Genomic DNA, 24448 nt, shown 5'->3' on the forward strand with positions numbered 1-24448 from the left:
CCCGGGGCAGTGCTAGTTTTGACCCCAGGGTCATAATTTGAACAACCATTGAGTGGACCACTAAATTATGCCTTATTCAAAATAGCAAGGGTCTGCATAGCTGGTTCAGACAAAAAAGTTTTCAAACATTCCAAATTTAAGTATACCAAACCAGTGAACCCCAGGAGATGGCCAGTAATGACCCCAGGGGCATAATTTGAACAAACATTCACAAGCAACTGTTGTTTGACGGATGCGCGAACGACAGAGACTTTGGCCAATAAAGCTAAAAATGGCCTTTGGCCTTTCAACAAGAACAAGAGAGAGCATTCACAAAATCAAATGCAGAACAAAAAAGCAAGTTGTCTCCCTTTAGCCCTAGACTTGACTTTACATGTAAACTTGGCTAAAAATAGACTTCGTTCACTGGTTTTCAAAAGGCACCAAGCACTGATGGATATCTAAATACTGTACAAGTTTCATCAAGAAACAATCAAAACTGAAGACTGTATCCTCTTTACAAGCAATTGTTTACAGACGCACGCACGGACGCACATACGACGTACACATTACCATCGCATAAGCCTTTGGCCAGTAGAGCTAAAAACTAAAAAACACAGGAAAAATATGACAACAGAATTTTTAAATTTTTTATCTTTTCTTACAAACATAACTATAAAATTGGGGTTACTTTTCAAAAGCTTATACCAAACCTCAATAATTAAACAACCAAAAATGGTTACTTTCTGCATCAAAGTAAATTGTATGACCACAACAATGTCTGTGCAATTCACACACATACATACCGTTGTTCAGAAAAGAAACCTTGTTATTTTATCCTTCTTCTTGACTACAAATGCAGTTCTAAAACATATAGTTTAACCAGAATCATTTCTCTACGCTGCTTCCTAGTTCATATTCATCAAGGAAGTCAAATTCTTCTTCAATGTCCAAACTTGCTGTATCATCATGTGCATCCTTCTTTTCCTTATGAACGTCTCTTCGAGCATGATCGCTTAATGCCAAAGTTTCATCCTCTGAATCACTATAGGTGCTTGCAAATCTCTCTTCAGTCTCCCTAGAAGCTTGACGTTTACCAGTATTCTGATCCGTATCACCAGAGGCAAGATTCTGAAGATTCTGAAGTTGTCCAAGAAAAGAACTCTTAATTGCCGAGCCCATCACTGAAGCAAAGGCTTGAGATACAATTTCACGTGCAGCAGCGTCTGTATCAATTTCAACACGTCCCGGCACCATCTGGTCACCTTCATCAATGTCTGAATCTTCAAAGTGTGAAGGAATAAATCTCATACTGTCTGCAGAACTTTCTCGACTGATCCGTGGTGGCTTCCTTTCATCAGGAATGCCCAGTAACTCGTCGTCAGTGTGGTCGAGTGAATCCTCAAAGGAAGGCATGATGTCAATACTGGGGGTAAAGTCATTCACAGTGTCATCTGTGACATTGTTTTCTGGAATACAGGAATCATGCATATGAAAGGCAGAGCACCTCCATAGTCTTAATATTTATGAAAACTTGAACAAAGTTTGTACATTCTGTTTGTAAACTGTATTGGTTCTCGCAACATTACCGTCACTATCTGACTACACGTATTTGTTATTACTACAATTTAACAAGATTACACAGTGATCACACACTAAGACCACCATGCCCTCATCACTATAAACCACTCCTTGGGCTCTTTGGACAGACGGGAGAGCATTCTGGGCTTCCCTAACTCAACTTCACTTATTGTTAACACATGACAATAAACCTACCTTCATCACTATTGGCAACTGAGGGTTCCTTAGACATTCTGGGTGTGAGAGGCATATTGGGAGTCCCTCCTTCATCTTCACTGTCTGTTATCGCCCGGGCAAGGGCTGCCGAAAGGGCAGGGTCCGTTGGATAGAAATCTTCCAAATCACTCTCATTGTCAGCACATTGGGATGTGGCCAGGTGACCCTCGTCATCGGTGTTCTCATTGATCAAAATTGGGGCTTTGTCTAAAACAGAGGTGTTTGGTATGAACAAGCATTTGAATAGGTCGATTCTATGTATCCTCCACACAAAAAAGTGCATTATCATACATGAACTTATCTTTACAACCTTACAACTATATATTTGCTTTGTCCTTAACTTGTTTAAAAAAATGTTTTTTTGCATACCGGACGTGTGTTTTTGGTCATGTGACCAGTGCTGGAAAAACCTGTCTTACACCCCCTCCATGTAAGATGAATCATGCGCAACAACGTGCCATTTCTTATTTCTTTTATGTAGGGGGTTTACAAAAAGTACATTATGCCATTTCAATAAAGTAATGCAAGACTCTTAAATTAAAACTGAAAATGAATAAAAATCAAAATAGCAATTTTTAGAGGAACTATTTAATAATTATCCAAAATTATTACTCTGCATGACATCAGTAAACAGTGTTGCATGCGCTTTTTGGTAAAGTGTGCAAAAAAGCTTTTTCTTTGTAAATTTTTCCACAAATTGATAATTTTAGGTATACAAGAAAAATATCAATCATGTGTTTCCGGTCTGGATTGAAAAATCCAACCCTCGTTATCGGCTTACACAAGTGCGCTCACGTCAAGATATTTCTACCCAAACAGGAGACTCAAGTTAGTTACTTATCGTATTAAATGGCGACTCATGTAAGATTCTTTTAATCATATAACATATTGCCAAAATGAAGATTTTATTCATGTTCGGTAACGAGGATGACGCTAAATCAATAGGACAAATTTGTCAAGTTATTTTACAGAGTTAGACACTTACATTATTTTCCAGGTAGTCTAGCTTAAGTCAACCCATATATCTCTGGTGACGCCGTTTAAGCAACAGTGGACAGGGTAACAGATTTCGGTTAATTTAGTGTACTTTCTTTTCTAGCATGGTAAATAACACTGTTCAGGGAATCAAAATGCATATGGCCCTAACACTATCCAGCTTTGACACAAATTGAAGGAGGAAATGCACTAGGACCATGATATCCATACCTCCCTATACAGCAAGAAACGCACACTGTTGCCAAATTATACAGTTGAACACCGTTAATATGAAATCGTAGGGACCCAACAAATTATTTCGGAAAAGTGATTTTTCGGAATAACAATTTCAGAAAGTGACAGCGTTCGCGAATTAAAGATGACATGAAATACTAAGTTGTGAAGATTGCAATGTCGATCACTCGTTACGAATACGATACATTCAATTGAGTTATCATTTGTATACAAAAATTTGTGTTGATTTATTGTTTCATAAATGACAAATAATTCGTCATTATACTTTTTAATTAAAACAACATAAAACATTTAAAACAAAATGACAGCACATGTATGCATTCGGAACATAGCACGGATTGTTCAATAGCGAGTCGAGTGTGCAATGCGGCAATTGAATCTGATGAGATAGACATTTTCAAATAATATTTAGGTTGTTAACCAGCAGCTATATACACCCTACATCACGCAAATGAATCGCTCATTTTCTGACATCGATGTTTGTAACATACGCATGCTCAATGTCATTCTTTAACAAGTGCTAATTGTGCTCCATTGTCACCTCAAATCGCTACCCGAGTGCATTCGAAGATTGGTGTGAAAAACTATGACATGATCGAGTTTGAAATAAGAATTGATAAATAGGTGTGAAATACCAAATCAGGACCGTAATTTTTACTTCGGAATAGCCATTATTTCGGACTAGTGATTTCGGATTTAAGATTAAAAATTTAGTTAAACAAAGAAGGAGTAAATCGGGACCGAAAAATAATTCGAAATAGCGATAATTTTGGATAAACGGTGTTCGGAATAGCGGTGTTCAACAGTATAATATTATGGGTGACACAGTTAAACTTTTGTTTATATCTTAATAGTAAAAAAATCTTCATGTATATATTGTATTTACAACATTACAACTATATGCCCCTTGTACATGAAGCACCAGCAACCCAAGCCAGAAGTGCAAGCCAGGCCAGGTCACACAGTGGGAGTTGATATCCTATGCATGTCCATCCTTAAGACAGCTGCACCAAGCATGTGGAGGCAACCATATTTAGGATTGAGCATGCTGTTAAAAAGGAAATGTTGTAGGCAGCAGCAGGAGGTTTGTCTATTTGCTGTGTAAGAAGGAGCTGCAGCACAATGGCAGGCACAAGGAAAGAAAGGTTGTTGGTCCAATCTGGGTGGTTATGGAGGACTGTATTGTGACTTTGTTTCACTTACCTGTAATTTTTTTTAAAAGTCAATAAATTTGATTTTATTTGCATTCATTGCTTTTTTACACCATTTCCATTGAGAAAAACTTTGATCTTACAAGGAATTGCAATATTCGTCAAATTGCATCATTGAATAATAAAATTGCAGCACCAGATGTCAGCGAAAGGCCAACAATGTCTAGCCTGACATATAACAATCATGGAACAGTTCTTATAGCTGGAATGTTGATGGCTATGCAAGACAGTGATTTCAAACAAGCCAAAATAAATATTGATTTCCATTGTGATCTTGACCTCTAACCTTAAGACAGGGGTTTTGCAGGTGACACGCTGTATTGCCATGCTATGGTAAACATTTGTGTGAAGATGTATTGAGATTCCCCAATGCATGGCAAAGTTACAGCCTGGACAAGCTAAAATTGGTAAAACGTGCTCATATACATCCATACATTTGAACCAAAGAATGACATTATTTTCTCTTCTCTTACTTTTACTTTCAAATGTAAAAACTTGGCCAGAAGTACACATTCATTATGCACAATGGTGAATTCACCAGCATAGACAACCTAGACAACCTGACATCCCACCATAGACAGCCTGGACAACCTGACTCTGCCACCATAAACAGCCTGGACAACTAGACTCTCCCACCAAAGACAACCTGGACAACCTGACACTCTGCCACCACAGACAACCTGGACAACCTGACTCTGCCACCACAGACAACCTGACTTTGCCACCATACACAACCTGGACAACCTGACTCTGCCACCCATCACAGACAACCTGACTCTGCCGCCACAGACAACATGGACAACCTCACTCTGCCACCACAGACAACCTGGACAATCTGACTCTGCCACCATAGACAACCTGGACAACCTGACTCCCCACCACAGACAACCTGGACAACCTTACACCCCACCAGCCAACCTGACACCTCACCATTGACAACCTGGACAACCTGACAACCCACTAGACAACCTGGACAACCTGACACCCCACCATAGACAACCTAGACAACCTGAAACCCCACCAAAGACAACCTGGACAACCTGACACCCCACAATAGACAACCTGGACAACCTGACACCCCACAATAGACAACCCTGGACAACCTGACAACCCACTGGACAACCTGACAACCCACTAGACAACCTGGACAACCTGACACCCCACCATAGACAACCTAGACAACCTGAAACCCCACAATAGACAACCCTGGACAACCTAACAACCCACTAGACAACCTGGACAACCTGAAACCCCACCAAAGACAACCTAGACAACCTGAAACCCCACCAAAGACAACCTGGACAACCTGACACCCCACAATAGACAACCCTGGACAACCTGACACCCCACAATAGACAACCTGGCATCCCACCATAGACAACCTGGACAACCTGACACCCCACCATAGACAACCTGGACAACCTGACACTCCACCAGACAACCTGACACACCACCATAGACAACCTGGACAACCTGACACGTCAACATAGACAACCTGACACCCCAACATAGACAAAATGTACAACCTGACACCCCACCATAGACAAACTGGACAACCTGACATCCAACCATAGACAGCCTGGACAACCTGACACCCCACCATAGACAATCTGAACAACCTGACACCCCGCCATAGACAAACTGGACAACCTGACTCTGCCATCACAGACTACCTAGACAACCTGACATCCTACAATAGACAAACTGGACAACCTGATACACCATCATAAACAACCTGGACAACCTGACACCCCATAATAGACAATCTGGACAACCTCACACCCCATCACAGACACCATAGACAACCTGGACAACCTGACTCTGCCACCACATACAACCTGAAAAGCCTGACTCCACCACAGACAACCTGGACAACCTGACTTTGTCAACACTGACAACCTGGACAATCTGACTCTGCCACCACAGACTACATGGAAAACCTGACTCTGCCACCACAGACAACCTGGACATTCTGACTTTGCCACCACAGACAACCTGGACAATCTGACTCTGCCACCATAGACAACATGGACAACCTGGCTCTGCCACCATAGACAACCTGGACAATCTGACTTTGCCACCACAGAAAACCTGGACAACTTGACTTTGCCACCATTGACAACCTGAACAACCTGACACCCCACCACAGACAACCTGGACAATCTGACATTGCCACCACAGACAACCTGGACAACCTAACACTTTGTCACCACAGACAACCTGGACAATCTGACTCTACCACCACAGACAACCTGGACAATCTGACCCTGCTACCATAGAAAACCTGGACAATCTGACCCTGTCACCACAGACAACCTGGACAACCAGACTTTGCCACCATAGACAACCTGGACAATCTGACACTGCCTCCATAGACAACCTGGACAATCTGACCCTGTCACCACAGACAACCTGGACAACCTGACACTCTGCCACCACAGACAACCTGGACAACCTGACTCTTCCACCACAGACAACCTGTACAATCTGACTTTGCCACCACAGACAACCTGGACAACCTGACTTCCCACCACAGACAACCTGGACAACCTGACTCTGCCACCACTGACAACCAGGACAACGTGAATCTGCCACCACAGACAATCTGACTTTGCCACCACAGACAACCTGGACAACCTGACTCTGCCACCACTGACAACCTGGACAACCTGACTCTGCCACCACAGACAACTTGGACAATCCAACTCTGCCACCACTGACAACCTGACTCAGCCACCACAGACAACATGGACAACCTGACTTTGCAACCACTGACAACCTGGACGACCTGACTCTGCCACCACAGACAATCTGACCTTGTAACCACTGACAACCTGGACAACCTGGACAACCTTACACTCTGCCACCACAGACAACCTGGACAATCTGACTCTGCCACCAAAGACAACCTGGACAATCTGACTCTGCCACCATAGACAACCTTGACGACCTGACTTTGCCACCACATACAACCTGAAAAGCCTGATTCCACCATAGACAACCTGGACAACCTGACTTTGTCACCGCTGACAACCTGGCAAACCTGACTGCCACCACACACAACCTGGACAATCTGACTTTGCCACCACAGACAACCTGGACAATCTGACTCTGCCACCTTAGACAACCTGGACAACCTGGCTCTGCCACCATAGACAACCTGGACAATCTGACTTTGCCACCACAGACAACCTGGACAACCTGACTTTGCCACCACTGACAACCTGAACAACCTGACACCCCACCACAGACAACCTGGACAATCTGACTTTGTCACCACAGACAACCTGGACAACATGACTTTACCCTCACAGACAACCTTGGACAACCTGACTCTTCCACCACAGACAACCTGGACAATGGGACACCCCACCACAGACAACCTGGACAACCTGACAACCCACCACAGACAACCAGGACAACCTGACTTTGCCATCACAGACAACCTGGACAATCTGACACTCCAACACAGACAACCTGGACAACCTGACTTTGCCACCACTGACAACATGGACAACCTGACACTCTGCCAACACAGACAACATGGACAACCTGACTCTGCCACCACAGACAACCTGGACAATCTGACTTTGCCACCACAGACAACCTGGACAACCTGACTCTGCCACCATAGACAACCTGGACAACCATGACTCTGTCACCATAGACAACCTGGACAACCATGACTATGTCACCATAGACAACCTGGACAACCTTACCCTGCCACCATAACAACCTGGACAACTATGACTCTGCCACCATAGACCACCTGGACAATCTGACTCTGCCACCACAGACAACCTGGACAACCATGACTCTGTCACCATAGACAACCTGGACAATCTGACTCTGCCACCACAGACAACCTGGACAACCTGACTTTGCCACCATAGACAACCTGGACAACCTGTCATCCCACCCCAGACATCCTGGACAACCTGACTTTGCCACCACAGACAACCTGGACAACCTGACACTCTGCCACCACAGACAACCTGGACAACCTGACTCTGCCACCACAGACAACCTGGACAACCTGACTTTGCCACCACTGACAACCTGGACAACCTGACACCCCACCACAGACAACCTGACTCTGCCACCACTGACAACCTGGACAACCTGACTCCGCCACCACTAACAACCTGGACAACCTGACACCCCACCACAGACAACCTGACTCTGCCACCATACACAACCTGGACAACCTGACTCTGCCACCACAGACAACCTGGACAACCTGACTTTGCCACCACTGACAACCTGGACAACCTGACTCTGCCACCATAGACAACCTGACAACCATGACTCTGCCACCATAGACAACCTGGACAATCTGACTCTGCCACCACATACAACCTGGACAACCATGACTCTGTCACCATAGACAACCTGGACAACCTGACTCTGCCAACACAGACAGCCTGGACAACCTGACACCATGCCACTACGGACAACCTGGACAATCTGACTCTGCCATCACAGACAACCTGGACAACCTGACTTTGCCACCACAGACAACCTGGACAACCTGACACCCCACCACAGACAACCTGGACAACCTGACTTTGCCACCACAGACAAACTTGACAACCTGAAACTCTGCCACCACAGACAACCTGACTGTGCCACTATAGACAAACTGGACAACCATGACTCTGTCACCATAGACAACCTGGACAACCTGACTTTGCCACCACAGACAACCTGGACAACCTGACACGCCACCACAGACAACCTGGACAACCTGACACTGCCACCACAGAAAACCTGACTTTTCCACCACAGACAACCTGGACAACCTGACACCCCACCACAGACAACCTGGACAATCTGACTCTGTCACCATAGACAACCTGGACAACCTGACTCTGCCGCCACAGACAACATGGACAACCTCACTCTGCCACCACATACAACCTGGACAATCTGACTCTGCCACCATAGACAACCTGGACAACCTGACTCCCCACCACAGACAACCTGGACAACCTGACACCCCACCAGCCAACCTGACACCTCACCATTGACAACCTGGACAACCTGACAACCCACTAGACAACCTGGACAACCTGACACTCCACCATAGACAACCTAGACAACCTGAAACCCCACCAAAGACAACCTGGACAACCTGACACCCCACAATAGACAACCCTGGACAACCTGACACCCCACAATAGACAACCTGGCATCCCACCATAGACAACCTGGACAACCTGACACCCCACCATAGACAACCTGGACAACCTGACACTCCACCAGACAACCTGACACACCACCATAGACAAGCTGGACAACCTGACACCCCAACATAGACAACCTGACACCCCATTATAGACAAAATGTACAACCTGACACCCCACCATAGACAAACTGGACAACCTGACATCCAACCATAGACAGCCTGGACAACCTGACACCCCACCATAGACAATCTGAACAACCTGACACCCCGCCATAGACAAACAGGACAACCTGACTCTGCCATCACAGACTACCTGGACAACCTGACATCCTACAATAGACAAACTGGACAACCTGATACACCATCATAAACAACCTGGACAACCTGACGACCCACAATAGACAATCTGGACAACCTCACACCCCACCACAGACACCATAGACAACCTGGACAACCTGACTATGCCACCACATACAACCTGAAAAGCCTGACTCCACCACAGACAAACTGGACAACCTGACTTTGTCACCGCTGACAACCTGGACAATCTGACTCTGCCACCACATACTACATAGAAAACCTGACTCTGCCACCACAGACAACCTGGACAATCTGACTTTGCCACCACAGACAACCTGGACAATCTGACTCTGCCACCATAGACAACATGGACAACCTGGCTCTGCCACCATAGACAACCTGGACAATCTGACTTTGCCACCACAGAAAACCTGGACAACCTGACTTTGCCACCACTGACAACCTGAACAACCTGACACCCCACCACAGACAACCTGGACAATCTGACATTGCCACCACAGACAACCTGGACAACCTAACACTTTGTCACAACAGACAACCTGGACAATCTGACTCTACCACCACAGACAACCTGGACAATCTGACCCTGCTACCATAGACAACCTGGACAATCTGACCCTGTCACCACAGACAACCTGGACAACCAGACTTTGCCACCATAGACAACCTTGACAATCTGACTATGCCATCATAGACAAACTGGACAATCTGACCCTATCACCACAGACAACCTGGACAACCTGACACTCTGCCACCACAGACAACCTGGACAACCTGACTCTGCCACCACAGACAACCTGTACAACCTGACTTTGCCACCACAGACAACCTGGACAACCTGACTTCCCACCACAGACAACCTGACTCTGCCACCACTGACAACCAGGACAACGTGAATCTGCCACCACAGACAACCTGACTTTGCCACCACAGACAACCTGGACAACCTGACTCTGCCACCACAGACAACCTGGACAACCTGACTCTGCCACCACAGACAACCTGGACAATCCGACTCTGCCACCACTGACAACCTGACTCAGCCACCACAGACAACATGGACAACCTGACTTTGCAACCACTGACAACCTGGACGACCTGACTCTGCCACCACAGACAACCTGGACAATCTGACTTTGTAACCACTGACAACCTGGACAACCTGGACAACCTAACACTCTGCCACCACACACAACCTGGACAATCTGACTCTGCCACCAAAGACAACCAGGACAATCTGACTCTGCCACCATAGACAACCTTGACGACCTGACTCTGCCACCACATACAACCTGAAAAGCCTGATTCCACCATAGACAACCTGGACAACCTGACTTTGTCACCACTGACAACCTGGCAAACCTGACTCTGCCACCACACACAACCTGGACAATCTGACTTTGCCACCACAGACAACCTGGACAATCTGACTCTGCCACCTTAGACAACCTGGACAACCTGGCTCTGCCACCATAGACAACCTGGACAATCTGACTTTGCCACCACAGACAACCTGGACAACCTGACTTTGCCACCACTGACAACCTGAACAACCTGACACCCCACCAAAGACAACCTGGACAATCTGACTTTGTCACCACAGACAACCTGGACAACATGACTTTGCCCTCACAGACAACCTTGGACAACCTGACTCTTCCACCACAGACAACCTGGACAATGGGACACCCCACCACAGACAACCTGGATAACCTGACACCCCACCACAGACAACCAGGACAACCTGACTTTGCCATCACAGACAACCTGGACAATCTGACACCTCACCACAGACAACCTGGACAACCTGACTTTGCCACCACTGACAACTTGGACAACCTGACACTCTGCCAACACAGACAACATGGACAACCTGACTCTGCCACCACAGACAACCTGGACAATCTGACTTTGCCACCACAGACAACCTGGATAACCTAACTCTGCCACCATAGACAACCTGGACAACCATGACTCTGTCACCATAGACAACCTGGACAACCATGACTATGTCACCATAGACAACCTGGACAACCTTACTCTGCCACCATAGACAACCTCGACAACTATGACTCTGCCACCATAGACCACCTGGAAAATCTGACTCTGCCACCACAGACAAACTGGACAACCATGACTCTGTCACCATAGACAACCTGGACAATCTGACTCTGCCACCACAGACAACCTGGACAACCTGACTTTGCCACCATAGACAACCTGGACAACCTGTCATCCCACCCCAGACATCCTGGACAACCTGACTTTGCCACCACAGACAACCTAGACAACCTGACACTCTGCCACCGCAGACAACCTGGACAACCTGACTCTGCCACCACAGACAACCTGGACAACCTGACTTTGCCACCACTGACAACCTGGACAACCTGACACCCCACCATAGACAACCTGACTCTGCCACCACTAACAACCTGGACAACCTGACTCCGCCACCACTGACAACCTGGACGACCTGACACCCCACCACAGACAACCTGACTCTGCCACCACTGACAACCTGGACAACCTGACTCTGCCACCACAGACAACCTGGACAACCTGACTTTGCCACCACTGACAACCTGGACAACCTGACACCCCACCACAGACAATCTGACTCCGCCACCACTGACAACCTGGACAACCTGACTCCGCCACCACTGACAACCTGGACAACCTGACTTTGCCACCACAGACAACCTGAACAACCTGACTCTGCCACCACTGACAACTTGGACAACCTGACTTTGCCACCACAGACAACCTGGACAATCTGACTCTGCCACCTGACAACCTGACTCTGCCACAACAGACAACCTGGACAACCTGACTTTGCAACCACTGACAACCTGGACAAGCTGACTCTGCCAACACAGACAACCTGAACAACCTGACATTGAAACCACTGACAACCTGGACAACCTGACTTTGCCACCACAGACAACCTGGACAACCTAACACTGCCACCACAGACAACCTGGACAATCTGACTCTGCCACCACAGACAACCTGGACAATCCGACTCTGCCACCATAGACAACCTGGACAACCTGACTCTGCCACCACTGACAGCCTGAAAAGCCTGACTCCACCACAGACAACCTGGACAACCTGACTTTGCCACCACAGACAACCTGGACAACCTGACTCTGCCACCACTGACAACCTGGACAATCTGACTCTTCCACCACAGACTACATGGACAACCTGACTCTGCCACCACAGACATCCTGAACAATCTGACTTTGCCACCACAGACAACCTGGACAATCGGACTCTGCCACCACAGACAACCTGGACAACCTGACTTTGCCACCACAGACAACCTGGACAACCTGATTCTGCCACCACAGACAACCTGGAAAACCTGACTTTGCCACCACTGACAAACTGAACAACCTGACACCCCACCACAGACAACCTGGACAATCTGACTTTGCCACCACAGACAACCTGGACAACATGACTTTGCCCTCACAGACAACCTGGACAACCTGACTTTGCCACCACTGACAACTTGGACAACCTGACACCCTGCCACCACAGACAACCTGGACAATCTGACACCCCACCACAGACAACCTGGACAACCTAACACCCCACCACAGACAACCTGGACAACCTGACTTTGCCACCACAGACAACCTGGACAATCTGACACCCCACCACAGACAACCTGGACAACCTGATTTTGCCACCACTGACAACTTGGACAACCTGACACTCTGCCAACACAGACAAAATGGACAACCTGACTCTGCCACCACAGACAACCTGGACAATCTGACTTTGCCACCACAGACAACCTGGAAAACCTGACTCTGCCACCATAGACAACCTGGACAACTATGACTCTGCCACCATAGACAACCTGGACAATCTGACTCTGCCACCACAGACAACCTGGACAACCATGGCTCTGTAACCATAGAAAACCTGGACAAATTGACTCTGCCACCACAGACAACCTGGACAACCTGACTCTGCCACCACTGACAGCCTGAAAAGCCTGACTCCACCACAGATAACCTGGACAACCTGACTTTGCCACCAATGACAACCTGGACAATCTGACTTTTCCACCACAGACTACATGGACAACCTGACTCTGCCACCACAGACAACCTGAACAATCTGAGTTTGCCACCACAGACAACCGGAAAATCTGACTTTGCCACCACAGACAACCTGGACAATCTGACTCTGCCATCACAGACAACCTGGACAACCTTAATCTGCCACCATAGACAACCTGGACAACTATGAATCTGCCACCATAGACAACCTGGACAATCTGACTCTGACACCACAGACAACCTGGACAACCATGACTCTGTCACCATAGACAACCAGGACAAACTGACTCTGCCACCACAGACAACCTGGACAATCTTACTCTGCCACCACAGACAACCTGGACAACCATGACTCTGTCACCATAGACAATCTGGACAAACTGATTCTTCCACCACAGACAACCTGGACAACCTGACTTTGCCACCATAGACAACCTGGACAACCTGACACCCCAACCCAGACATTCTGGACAACCTGACTTTACCACCACAGACAACGTGGACAAACTGACTCTGCCACAACAGACAGCCTGGACAACCTGACTTTGCCACCACTGACAACCTGAACAACCTGACACCCCACCACAGACAACCTGACTCTGCCACCACTGACAACCTGGACAACCTAACTCCGCCACCACAAACAACCAGGACAACCTGACTTTGCCACCACAGACAACCTGGACAACCTGACTCTGCCACCACAGACAACCTGGACAATCCGACTCTGCCACCACAGACAACCTGACTTTGCAACCACTGACAACCTGGACAACCTGACTCTGCCACCACAGACAACCTGAACAACCTGACTTTGCAACCACTGACAACTTGGACAACCTGACTTTGCCACCACAGACAACCTGGATAACCTAACACTCTGCCACCACAGACAACCTGGACAATCTGACTCTGCCAACACAGACAACCTGGACAATCTGACTCTGCCACCATAGACAACCTGGACAACCTGACTCTGCCACCACTGACAGCCTGAAAAACCTGACTCCAACACAGACAACCTGGACAACCTGACTCTGCCACCACAGACAACCTGGACAACCTGACTTTGCCACCACTGACAACCTGGACAACCTGACACCCCACCACAGACAACCTGAACAACCTGACTTTGCAACCACTGACAACTTGGACAACCTGACTTTGCCACCACAGACAACCTGGACAATCTAACACTCTGCCACCACAGACAACCTGGACAATCTGACTCTGCCAACACAGACAACCTGGACAATCTGAATCTGCCACCATAGACAACCTCGACAACCTGACTCTGCCACCACTGACAGGCTGAAAAGCCTGACTCGACCACAGACAACCTGGACAACCTGACTTTGCCACCACTGACAACCTGGACAATCTGACTCTTCCACCACAGACTACATGGACAACCTGACTCTGCCACCATAGACAACCTGAACAATCTGACTTTGCCACCACAGACAACCTGGACAATCTGACTCTGCCATCACAGACAACCTGGACAACCTGACTCTGCCACCATAGACAACCTGGACAATCTGACTTTGCCACCACAGACAACCTGGACAACCTGACTTTGCCACCACTGACAATCTGAACAACCTGACTTTGCAACCACTGACAACTTGGACAACCTGGCTTTGCCACCACAGACAACCTGGACAACCTAACACTCTGCCAACACAGACAACCTCGACAATCTGACTTTGCCACCACTGACAATCTGAACAACCTGACACCCCACCACAGACAACCTGGACAACCTGACTTTTCCACCAGAGACAACCTGACTCTGCCACCACAGACAACCTGGACAATCTGACACGCCACCACAGACAACCTGGACAACCTGACACCCCACCACAGACAACCTGGACAACCTGACTTTGCCACCACAGACAACCTGGACAATCTGTCACCCGCCCACAGACAACTTGGACAACCTGACTCTGCCACCACAGACAACCTGGACAACCTGACTTTGCCACCACAGACAACCTGAACAACCTGACTCTGCCACCACAGACAACCTGGACAACCTGACTTTGTCACCACAGACAACTTGGACAACCTAACACTTTGCCACCACAGACAACCTGGACAACCTGACTTTGCCACCACAGACAACCTGGACAACCTGACTCTGCCACCACAGACAACCTGGACAACCTGACTTTGCCACCACTGACAACCTGGACAACCTGACACCCCACCACAGACAACCTGGACAACCTGACTTTGCCACCACTGACAACCTGGACAACCTGACACCCCACCACAGACAACCTGGACAACCTGACTTTGCCACCACTGACAACCTGGACAACCTGACACCCCACCACAGACAACCTGGACAACCTGACTTTGCCACCACTGACAACCTGGACAACCTGACACCCCACCAAAGACAACCTGGACAACTTGACTTTGCCACCACTGACAACCTGGACAACCTGACACCCCACCACAGACAACCTGGACAACCTGACTTTGCCACCACTGACAACCTGGACAACCTGACACCCCACCACAGACAACCTGGACAACCTGACTTTGCCACCACTGACAACCTGACACCCCACCACAGACAACCTGACTTTGCCACCACTGACAACCTGGACAACCTGACACCCCACCACAGACAACCTGGACAACCTGACTTTGCCACCACTGACAACCTGGACAACCTGACTCCCCACCACAGACAACCTGGATAATCTGACTTTGCCACCACTGACAACCTGGACAACCTGACACCCCACCACAGACAACCTGGACAACCTGACTCTGCCACCACAGACAACCTGAAAAGCCTGACTCCACCACTGACATTCTGAACAACATGACAGTGATACCAAAGCAATACTTGGACCCTTTTCAAACATGCCAATGATGTAATATAATAAACTTACCTCCCTCAAATCTCCACTTGCTTTTAACCTTCATAGAGTAATCCAGCCTCATAAAGTATGGCTCAAACTTCATGTAGAATTTCTTCAGAAGGTTATGGTACTGTAGGCATGGCCATAGAATCCCACTCATAACTGAAACATATGGTTAAATTCTGATATTACATTGTGTTGATTGTTTTACTAGTATTGAAATAAACCCAGGCTCCAGTTTCTTAAACAAAGTTCAGTTTACCTTTCCCTTCTTACTAAAATGAGAACATAATTCGAATCATGTCTATAATGTGAAAGGAAAGCATCTTGTTTCTGTTCATCTTAAATTCTGATTCCTTTTTGTCAGTATTTAATAAAAATGGCTATTTTATATATGAAGGAAGTCACTCAAATGAAAAAATTAGTAATTACTTAAGTTCGCTTTTTGCTCTAAAAAAATTCAAAATCTTGAACCAAAATTTATCTCAACAAAATTTTTCTGAGACTGTTTTTAATGGATTTTGAACCATGCTGTTTGTGGTTAAAAAGTTTAATAAATTAATGAATAGGTAAACTCTTTTGAAATACAGGGACTTGTTCACACATTAATAAACATCAGTTCTGATTTGCAAACAACCTGAAAGATGCTTCTTAACACCACCTATGGCAATAATGTAAAACAATAGCTTTTATCAATGTTGGTTTTTGTTTTTTGACAAGTGTAACATTGACCTTTATGTTGGAGATCTGAATGTGATGCATAATGGAGAACCTTCCAATGAAGCTCAAAAACCCTGGTAAATATTATTAAGATCTGATTAACACACACATACTTACGACAGCAACACAACATTAACAGATTAACTGACTCCCATAGCAAGAACCGAGACCATGTTTACGATTAGTCTGGAGTCTGAGTCTAGACTCAGCCTCAGAAATGCACTTTGACTAAATAACGAAGAGTCATCTACATTCTTTAGGTAATTCATTTTACAAAAATAAATGTAGATAATTGTAAAATTTCAAATAAAAACTAGAAGCGCCGCAATGCGACGAAACCAGGTTTTTGTTATTGGCAATCAGAAATTATAGCCAATTAATTTGTTGTAAGAGCAAGTTCAATCTGCAGCTTCATATAACAGGGATGATAACAGAGCCAAGTTGCCAATCCTGAAAATGTCTGCTTGGGGTTCAGGGGGCCGCTTAAGGCCCTCGGTGGGTCCACGGCAAAGCCCTGGTGGGGGAAAAGGGGGGCAAAGCCCCCCGAAGCTTTCCGTATTTCAGAGATTCTAATACCCTTTTTTGCCTTAGAATAGTGTTCAAGGAGTACACCTTTCGGTTTATGTTCAACACGAGACATACAAAATCAGAACAATTATCAGGAATCTTAGCAGTGAAGTTTAACACCTTTGTCTTTAAACAAAGTTAAATTTACTTTTTGTTTTACCTGAAGTCACAGGCATTAGACATGTACCTGACATTTTGGTTCAGTTGTCCACTTCCCATAAAACTCAACTGGCTATGATCAAATGCCTGTGTATGAACAGTCTACACTGTGGGATGTTTGATTTATAATAATGAACAACATATCGATAAATCATGCTTGCAAATGTTTATTGTAAAAGGTTAATTATTCAATTTTTATGTATCATATAAAGAGTATTTATTCCATTTTCTGCACATTTGATGAGAATATAATGTTATTAATTATTATATATATTACCAAGTAATATCCAAACGGGACTTAAATGCTTTGGCAGTGTAGCCGTTGTGGACTTGGTGGACTTTGATGTATTCTGGTCCCTAAGCCAGATTCTTTCCCCTCATGGTGTTACACGAGACCAAAGGCACACAAACTAGATTGTCCCACGGCAGTTTAAGTCTCTCAAACTGGCTTTCAAATTCTATGAATATTGATTCAGAATCAGCCCTTGTGATTTTTAAGGAGGCCAAATGTCTCAACACTATTTCTTGCTCTATGCCAGAAAAATAACTGCAACAGTTTTCTCATTGTTTGTGTTTGTTGACTTGTCTTAGTTGAAACAAAACCGAGATCCATTAATTAACTGATTAATCCGGAATTTTATCATCCCTGATATAAGCAATATTCACACTAAGATTCATCACTATCCATCAATTCTAACTAAGTTGTTGGGCAGAAAAACATTTTTCTATTTTTAGGAACAGTGACCTTGACCCCACCTCCCAAGCTAGCTCTTCAAATAAGCTACCTTCGCTCTAAGTTTCATCAATATCTATCAATGCTAACTAAAGTTATTGGGCAGAAACCATTTTTCTATTTTTAGCAACACTGACCTTGACCCCACCCCCCTCAAAAGAAATTTCAAGCTTGCTCTTCACATAAGCTACTAGTACCTACACACAAAATTTTGTCAATATCTATCAATCCTAACTAAAGTTATTGGGCAGAAACCATTTTTCTATTTTTAGTAACAGTGACCTTGACCTTAGTTCCATCCCCCTCAAAAGCAATCCCAAGCTAGCTCTGTACATAAGCTACCTACACATCAAGTTTTATCAATATCTATCAATGCTAACTAAAGTTATTGGGCAGACACCATTTTTAAATTTTTAGTAACAGTGACCTTGACCTTAGCCCCACCCACCTCAAAAGCAATCCCAAGCTAGCTCTTTACATAAGCTACCCACACACCAAGTTTAATCAATATCTATCAAAAGTTATTTGGCAAAAAACATTTTTCTATTTCAAGTAACAGTGACATTGACCATTTTTCTATTTTAAGTAATAGTGACCTTGACCATAGCCCCTCCCCACTCAAAAGCAATCCCAAGCTAGCTCTCCACATAAGCAACTTACACACCAAGTTTCGTCAATATCTATCAATGCTAACTAAAGTTATTGAACAGAAACCAATGTTTGACGCCCGCCCGCCCAACGACAACCTCATTCTAATAACCCGGTTTTCGTTGAAAACCTGGTTAAAAATACCAAATTTTATCATCAACACTCAACTAAAAGGAAAGTTACAACAAAATGAAGATTTGCAATTTTGCCACTCTAGTCTGAACTCAAGACTTGAATATGTTCATAATCATGGCCCCAGAACTCAGACTTGAATATGTTCATAATCATGGCCCCAGAACTCAGACTTGAATATGTTCATAATCATGGCCCCAGAACTCAGACTTGAATATGTTCATAATCATGGCCCCAGAACTCAGACTTGAATATGTTCATAATCATGGCCCCAGAACTCAGACTTGAATATGTTCATAATCATGGCCCCAGAACTCAGACTTGAATATGTTCATAATCATGACCCCAGAACTAAGTATTTAAAGTACTCACTGATGATATATGAAAGCATTCCTCCAGAGATGTAGTGACCCAGCATTGCCAGACAGCCACATATAAAACAGGTCTCTATACAGAACTGAAATCATGGAAATAACATGCACATGCACATATTGTATTATATCAACCCTGGGTGATGTGCTGTGCTGCCTTTTTGACAACAGGAAATGCCCCATGTTGCCCATCACCTTGCCCATGTGGCTTGTTATAATTTGAATGATTCTTGTGTAGTTGTGTAATATAAAAGTAATTTTAATTAAAAATTATCAAAAGACATAGTTTTCATGGCCTCTTACAAGCACTTCTTTGTATACCTTGTAAATTTCTAAACATTCTAAGTTTTTGTTGCTGATTAAACCAGTTTCACTGTAACCTTCAATGGTCTCTCTTTGCGAAGAGTGGTCCACCATCTTGCACAGTTCTCCAGGTAATAGATTTGGCTGGCCACATACTGGGACAGCTCCGGAACACTCAACAGCCGCGGGTGGACTGGTGTCCATCTGGAAACGTATTATATACGTTTGTTAGTTTAACATAATTTTCTCTGTAACAGTTCATGACGGCTTTACAGTGGGAAAGCTCCGTAACACTTAGGGGCTGGTGATTACATTTTCAAAATCACAAACATTTATTTCACATAAAACAAGTTCAGACAGTGTTAGCCAATGAATTACTAGTCCATGATGAAAGAAAGTGTACCAGTGTTTTATTTTACTTATAAGTCCCATCCAATTAATAAAAGCACACAAAGGCAGCTAAACGGAACAGGTACTATTTTCAGAATTCCTCTATCAGAGAAGATATCATGTTATAAGTGCTTACTCATCCATGTCAGGGATCTTCGGTGGAACTGAAATGAAATTAGACTTGTCCACACTATGCAACATTTTTAGTATCTTTAATCTTGTTTCAATTTATTATAATAACCATAAAAGTTGATTAATAATAAGTTTAACTGTGATGCAATTTTAGATTATTTACATACAAAGCAAAACAAACATATACTACTTAAAACAAACACAATATTTATTCATTTATCTATCATCTTCATGAATATAATTATTTATCATATGCTTTCTGGAAGTTTATACAAACAATTATCCTCTATATCACCATGTTTGAAATAGTTTTCAAAACTGTACTAAAAACAAAGCAGTGTCTATATACGTCTTATTTCTGGCCATATTTTCTTCTTCCATGTTCTAAGAAAGTACAGCACCATGATAACTGTGCTCAGAGTTGAGAAGAACCGACAACCGCCATATAGGAAAAACCTGCAACAAAAAAATACTTACATGCTCAACTACTTAAATTTTATGGATTGCAGTTTTGGTAAAAAAACATGCATGGATCACAGAAAAATTAGATACATGTAACATGCAAAACCTTTACTAAAATTCTAAGTGACGAATAATAAACAGGGCTTCCATTAAAAGAAGTTTGGAAGTATATTACTCCTTAGAAATGGGTTATAACTTCCAAAATTGATTCGTTGGAAGTACAAAAACGTCCATAATTTTGAAGAAAACTTCCAAAGTAGAAAGCTTGGAAGCTCAAAATGTCCAAACCTTGTGTCAAAAATAAACAATGTTTACACTTCTGACCTTGTAAGTTGCACGCGAGGGATGACGGGGTTAATTTTCTTTTACCTTGCACTTTCAGACGACATTAATGATTTGTCATTATAAAGTATAAAACCGGTGATAAATTATTCAAATACCATAAATCGCTCTTCTCTTAAGTTCAATTTTGGAAAAAGCAAATAGTAAAACCTAAAAATGGGGAAGTTATCGCCGAAGCAACTCAAATTTGAATTAATCATTACGTTTTGGTACGTACATGCGTTGTCCCTCTTTGGAAGTCTATAAATAAGGATACATAATGTAGGTCATGTTTCAAACGGTCGCTAGACTGGTCAAATAAAAAAAAAAGTTTGAAAATATTGTTTAGAGAAAAATATTTGAAAAACTTGTGAGAACAACAAATTTAAGGGGTGGGCTAGTAATTGGTACAGTAGGGTGCTTACTTTGGCGAAATTATAGGGGTACTTTGCACATGGGAATATTCGGAGTCCCTTGCTATTTTTAAAAACGAATAACACAGTTTTTGTCGGAAGAGTCAACCTGTCTATGTGTAAAGTCTTATACATGTATAGAGAGTATCTTGTGTCAGATGTGATTTTTTTATTTTCATCTTTTTTTCCGCTATTTAACGTCATTTGACCAATCACATTGTTACAGCAGTGCTCTAGCTAGGCCTAACTAGCAAGTTGGGACACTGGTCTGCTCTTTTCCAGCACCCTGCTCCCTTTTTACTTCAACTTGCTGTGCCCTTTTGTTTGACAGAGTCAATTTTCAGAAAAAATATACATTATTTTAATACTAAAGTAAAGATAACAGCTAATGTATTCATAACATACTATTAGTAAGTTGCTAAGCAGTTACAACACACCCTTGCACATACAAGCAATTGAAAGTCTTTGCTTTCATCTGAAGAAGCACAGTAAGGTGTAAATATATGCATGCTGACACCAATAACATCACTTCAAAGAATGCGGAATGGTACATATCAGACCTTTAGAACTAGAAGACATTAATAATCAAATACCCCAGACATAACCAACATTAAGCTTACTAAGTAAAGCATTATCACTTCTTTTGTTAACATATCTGACATGGTCACAATGTCGATCTGACATAGTCAGCTGGTCAAAATTCACACTTACCAAAATATTCCATGAACAATGGCAATCATAATTGCACTTTTTACTGGCTTTTCCCAAACAAGTAAACTCTGAACCTTCATGATCGTAGGTTCAAATGGACTAAGGGTTTCATTTAAATGTTCTGCAAGCCTCGGAACTCTTTCACCAGCTTTTTGCTCCCCTGTCCTTTCCATTGTCTTTACCTTTCCTAAAGGTAGGTCAGCAGGTCACATTGGGCTGGACCGATTAATGACAAATTGATGAATGAATCATAATTGGTTCATGGGGAAATAAGCTTGATATGTCACACATTGAGTGTCATCTTGACTATGTCAATATTCAATTCGTCAGCCAGACGCTTGGAACTTAGTAAACGTACTTTTATTAACAAGAGTTTTTGTTGACAGTTTTTATCACTCGGAACACTTCGCGTACTTTCATTTCCATACAATACAGACTGGTTTTCTTTACGGTCGTTTAGATGGCTACCAGACAAATCGGCCCCTTACCAAATCGGCCCCTAGCTCAAACGGTTACCTTTTCGGCCCCTTACCAAATCGTCCCCATCCCGTAGACGTTTCGGCCCCTGATTACCGAGACGTTTCGGCCCTTATTTTTATTTTATTTTTTATATCTAAATACATTGTTTAAGTAAAAAACATGTAATTTCATTTTTTTTTAATAGACAAAGCTATATACATGCATACAAAGGTATAGATAAAAATAGATTTAAAGAAAATATCTGTACACTTGAAAACATATTTTTATTTTATTTCTAAATATAAGTAAAAAACATGTAATTTCATTTTTTTTATTTTAAGAGACAAAGCTATATACATGCATACAAAGATATAGATAAAAATAGATTTAAAGAAAATATCTGTACACTTGAAAACATGTAAAGATTTATTCACGAGATATTTTTATAAGACGAAATAGAGTTGAAGAAGAAATGTTTAAACTTCATTTTTTTTTAAATAATCTTTAAATATTATACATAACTATGTTGCTAATATTATGTATAATGACATGTCCATTGTCTAACATCAGTCTTGACCAAACACCTATCGCCCGCCGTAGATGGCACCAACATTTTTCAGGAACTCCTCGCAGGTGACCTTATGCGAATCGTATGAGTCCCACTCATCCATGATCCCGGCGTTGATGTCCCTGTAACGCTCTCGATATAAGTTATAAATTTTATGAAATTCAGTTATTTATATTCAAATCAGGTATATATAAGGATGAAAAAAAAACTATTATTAATCTTATATTGAATACGTATGCAAAACCATACTGGCTTAAACGGTGATTTTAGACAGACGGTCTTATGGCGAATTGTCACATTCCACAGAGGTATCAGGCGTTGTGAATTGTGACCCTTTGTGTTTACAAGCTTATAAATACGTCTACAAGGTTTGTTCCGACTTTCCCAACAGCTAATTCTCACACTTAAAGATTAATACCAATTATCTCTTCGCACCTCAAACAGAATATTATTTCACTTTTTTTATTACGTATATATATACGTATTGTTAAAATGCATTTGAACTATCAAGTTGTATCTACCCATTCGGCGAGCACGCTACGTTTTACAGTATTTCTACAGATTTAATAACATTTAAAACATCTCGTCTTTAATCGTAGCATGGGTGCTTTGGACTGTATAATATAAAAATATGCCTACACAGTATGATTGTATAAATCTCTGGTTAAA

General features: G+C 43.6%; 1 protein-coding gene across 1 annotated transcript; it reads right to left on the reverse strand.

Annotated features, from left to right (window-relative positions):
* Nucleotides 1-615: 615 nt before the first annotated feature.
* Nucleotides 616-23170, reverse strand: LOC128240398 (reticulophagy regulator 3-like). The gene is made up of 8 exons (XM_052957038.1): nt 22753-23170; nt 21195-21301; nt 20850-20877; nt 20401-20527; nt 20022-20106; nt 16721-16852; nt 1756-1983; nt 616-1448 (listed from the first exon to the last, which is right to left on the reverse strand). The coding sequence occupies exons 1-8, from the start codon at nt 22923-22925 to the stop codon at nt 868-870; spliced, it is 1461 nt and encodes a 486-aa protein (XP_052812998.1). The 5' UTR covers nt 22926-23170; the 3' UTR covers nt 616-867.
* Nucleotides 23171-24448: the final 1278 nt, after the last annotated feature.

Source organism: Mya arenaria, chromosome 1 (genome assembly GCF_026914265.1).
Source record: "Mya arenaria isolate MELC-2E11 chromosome 1, ASM2691426v1".
Classification (NCBI taxonomy): domain Eukaryota; kingdom Metazoa; phylum Mollusca; class Bivalvia; order Myida; family Myidae; genus Mya; species Mya arenaria.

Coding starts and splice junctions, on each gene's coding strand:
- LOC128240398 (XM_052957038.1), bottom strand. CDS start 22,925: ATGGAAAGGACAGGGGAGCAAAAAGCTGGTGAAAGAGTTCCGAGGCTT. Junction 21,302..22,752: donor ATTGTTCATGGAATATTTTG/GTAAGTGTGAAT, acceptor TTTTTGTTGCAG/GTTTTTCCTATATGGCGGTT. Junction 16,853..20,021: donor AATGCTTTCATATATCATCA/GTGAGTACTTTA, acceptor CATATGTTTCAG/TTATGAGTGGGATTCTATGG.